The sequence below is a fragment of the Limulus polyphemus genome, unplaced genomic scaffold, assembly GCF_000517525.1.
Source record: "Limulus polyphemus unplaced genomic scaffold, Limulus_polyphemus-2.1.2 Scaffold11668, whole genome shotgun sequence".
In the NCBI taxonomy this organism is placed as follows: domain Eukaryota; kingdom Metazoa; phylum Arthropoda; class Merostomata; order Xiphosura; family Limulidae; genus Limulus; species Limulus polyphemus.
Window position 1 is genome coordinate 1520 of NW_013677278.1, and position 1681 is coordinate 3200.

Consider the following 1681-nt stretch of genomic DNA (forward strand, 5'->3'; position numbering starts at 1 on the left):
CAATTGGTTAATTCACTAGATGTTTCTGTTCAACTGGTTAATTCACTAGATGTTTCTGTTCAACTGGTTAATTCACTAGATGTTTCTATTCAATTGGTTAATTCACTAGATATTTCTGTCCAATTGGTTAATTCACTAGATGTTTCTGTTCAACTGGTTAATTCACTAGATGTTTCTGTCCAATTGGTTAATTCACTAGATGTTTCTGTTCAACTGGTCAATTCACTAGATGTTTCTATTCAATTGGTTAATTCACTAGATGTTTCTGTTCAATTGGTTAATTCACTAGATGTTTCTGTTCAATTGGTTAATTCACTAGATGTTGCTCTTGAATTGGTTAATTCACTAGATGTTTCTGTTCAATTGGTTAATTCACTAGATGTTTCTATTCAATTGGTTAATTCACTAGATGTTTCTGTTCAATTGGTTAATTCACTAGATGTTTCTATTAAATTGGTCAATTCACTAGATGTTTCTGTTCAATTGGTTAATTCAGTAGACGTTTCTGTTCAATTGGTTAATTCACTAGATGTTTCTGTTCAATTGGTTAATTCAGTAGACGTTTCTGTTCAATTGGTTAATTCACTAAATGTTTCTATTCAATTGGTTAATTCACTAGATGTTTCTGTTTACTTGATTTATAAAGTGTTAAACAAGTTCTAAGTTCACTTTGATTAACTGAAATAATATCAGACCGCTATTGTGGTAATTTTATAATTTCACATTCATCTTTATATCTATCTTACACTTTGAACAGAGACGTAAACGTAGAAATGCCGTGACAGAAACCAAGATGAGAGTTTAAGACTACAAAACTAAATTATTAGTTACCTTGACAATTCTGGTTCATCGGTTCATACCCGGCTTTGCATTTGCATCCACCAGAGGGCAGTGTCCAGTTTCCGTCTCCTTTACAGAGCATCTTGGGCTGGTCCACGATATCAGAGTTTGGTTCACACTGACCTTCCACCTCCAAGATCTCTGTAACCTCTCGACCTGTGGGGCTGTCTGGAAAGAAGGCGAAGTTGACTGTGATATTTGGGCAAATCATGTAGTAAACTTTGATGGCTATCAGCGATAAACAAGCCCCCTGGTCGCGGAAGGCGAAATACACCCCCTTTTTTGTGACTGGAACACTGCGAATTTCGGTATTGATGATGACCTCACTGGTGGAAGTGAAACGACCTTCGTCTGCTGCGATACGGTCCACGAGCTTATAGGAGTCTGGTTCCCACGGTGGGGGCTCCTTAGTCGCTGCATCAAACTCATAGTAAAGAAGAGAAAAAGTTTCTTTGCAAGAAAGCGCCATTCCAGGGAACAGATTGCAGTCCCTCATACTGAACTTGATCTCGATGTATATTCTACTGGCCTCCCTTCGCTCCACAAATGGTGTCCAGAGCCAGTTATTCACGTTACTGTACGCTACGTCACATACCACGAAGGATCTCCAGTTAATTCCTTGCTCAAAATTGGTGAAGCTTTCTTCCACCCACTGACAAAGAAAACATAAAAGACAATCAGATTTTGTAAGCCATATCCACGAGCATTATACATCATCTACTCATACGATTAAGACAGCATTTAAACTTTAGAAATATTTTTATACTTGGTATTTAAATTCACTGATAGTTTAGAAACAATCCCGACAACTTATGCAGGTTGGCCCGGCATGGCCAGGTGG

At 37.8% G+C, this 1681-nt stretch overlaps 1 protein-coding gene across 1 annotated transcript in view; it reads right to left on the reverse strand.

The window, feature by feature from the left end:
- Positions 1-831: 831 nt before the first annotated feature.
- LOC106476810 (ephrin type-B receptor 1-like) overlaps positions 832-1681 on the reverse strand; it is a gene marked incomplete at its 3' end in the record, with an annotated part of 4544 nt that continues 3694 nt past the window's right edge. The window contains exon 2 of the mRNA XM_013937434.1: positions 832-1492. Coding sequence (XP_013792888.1) covers positions 832-1492 — 661 coding nt within the window. The remainder of the gene's footprint in view (positions 1493-1681) is intronic.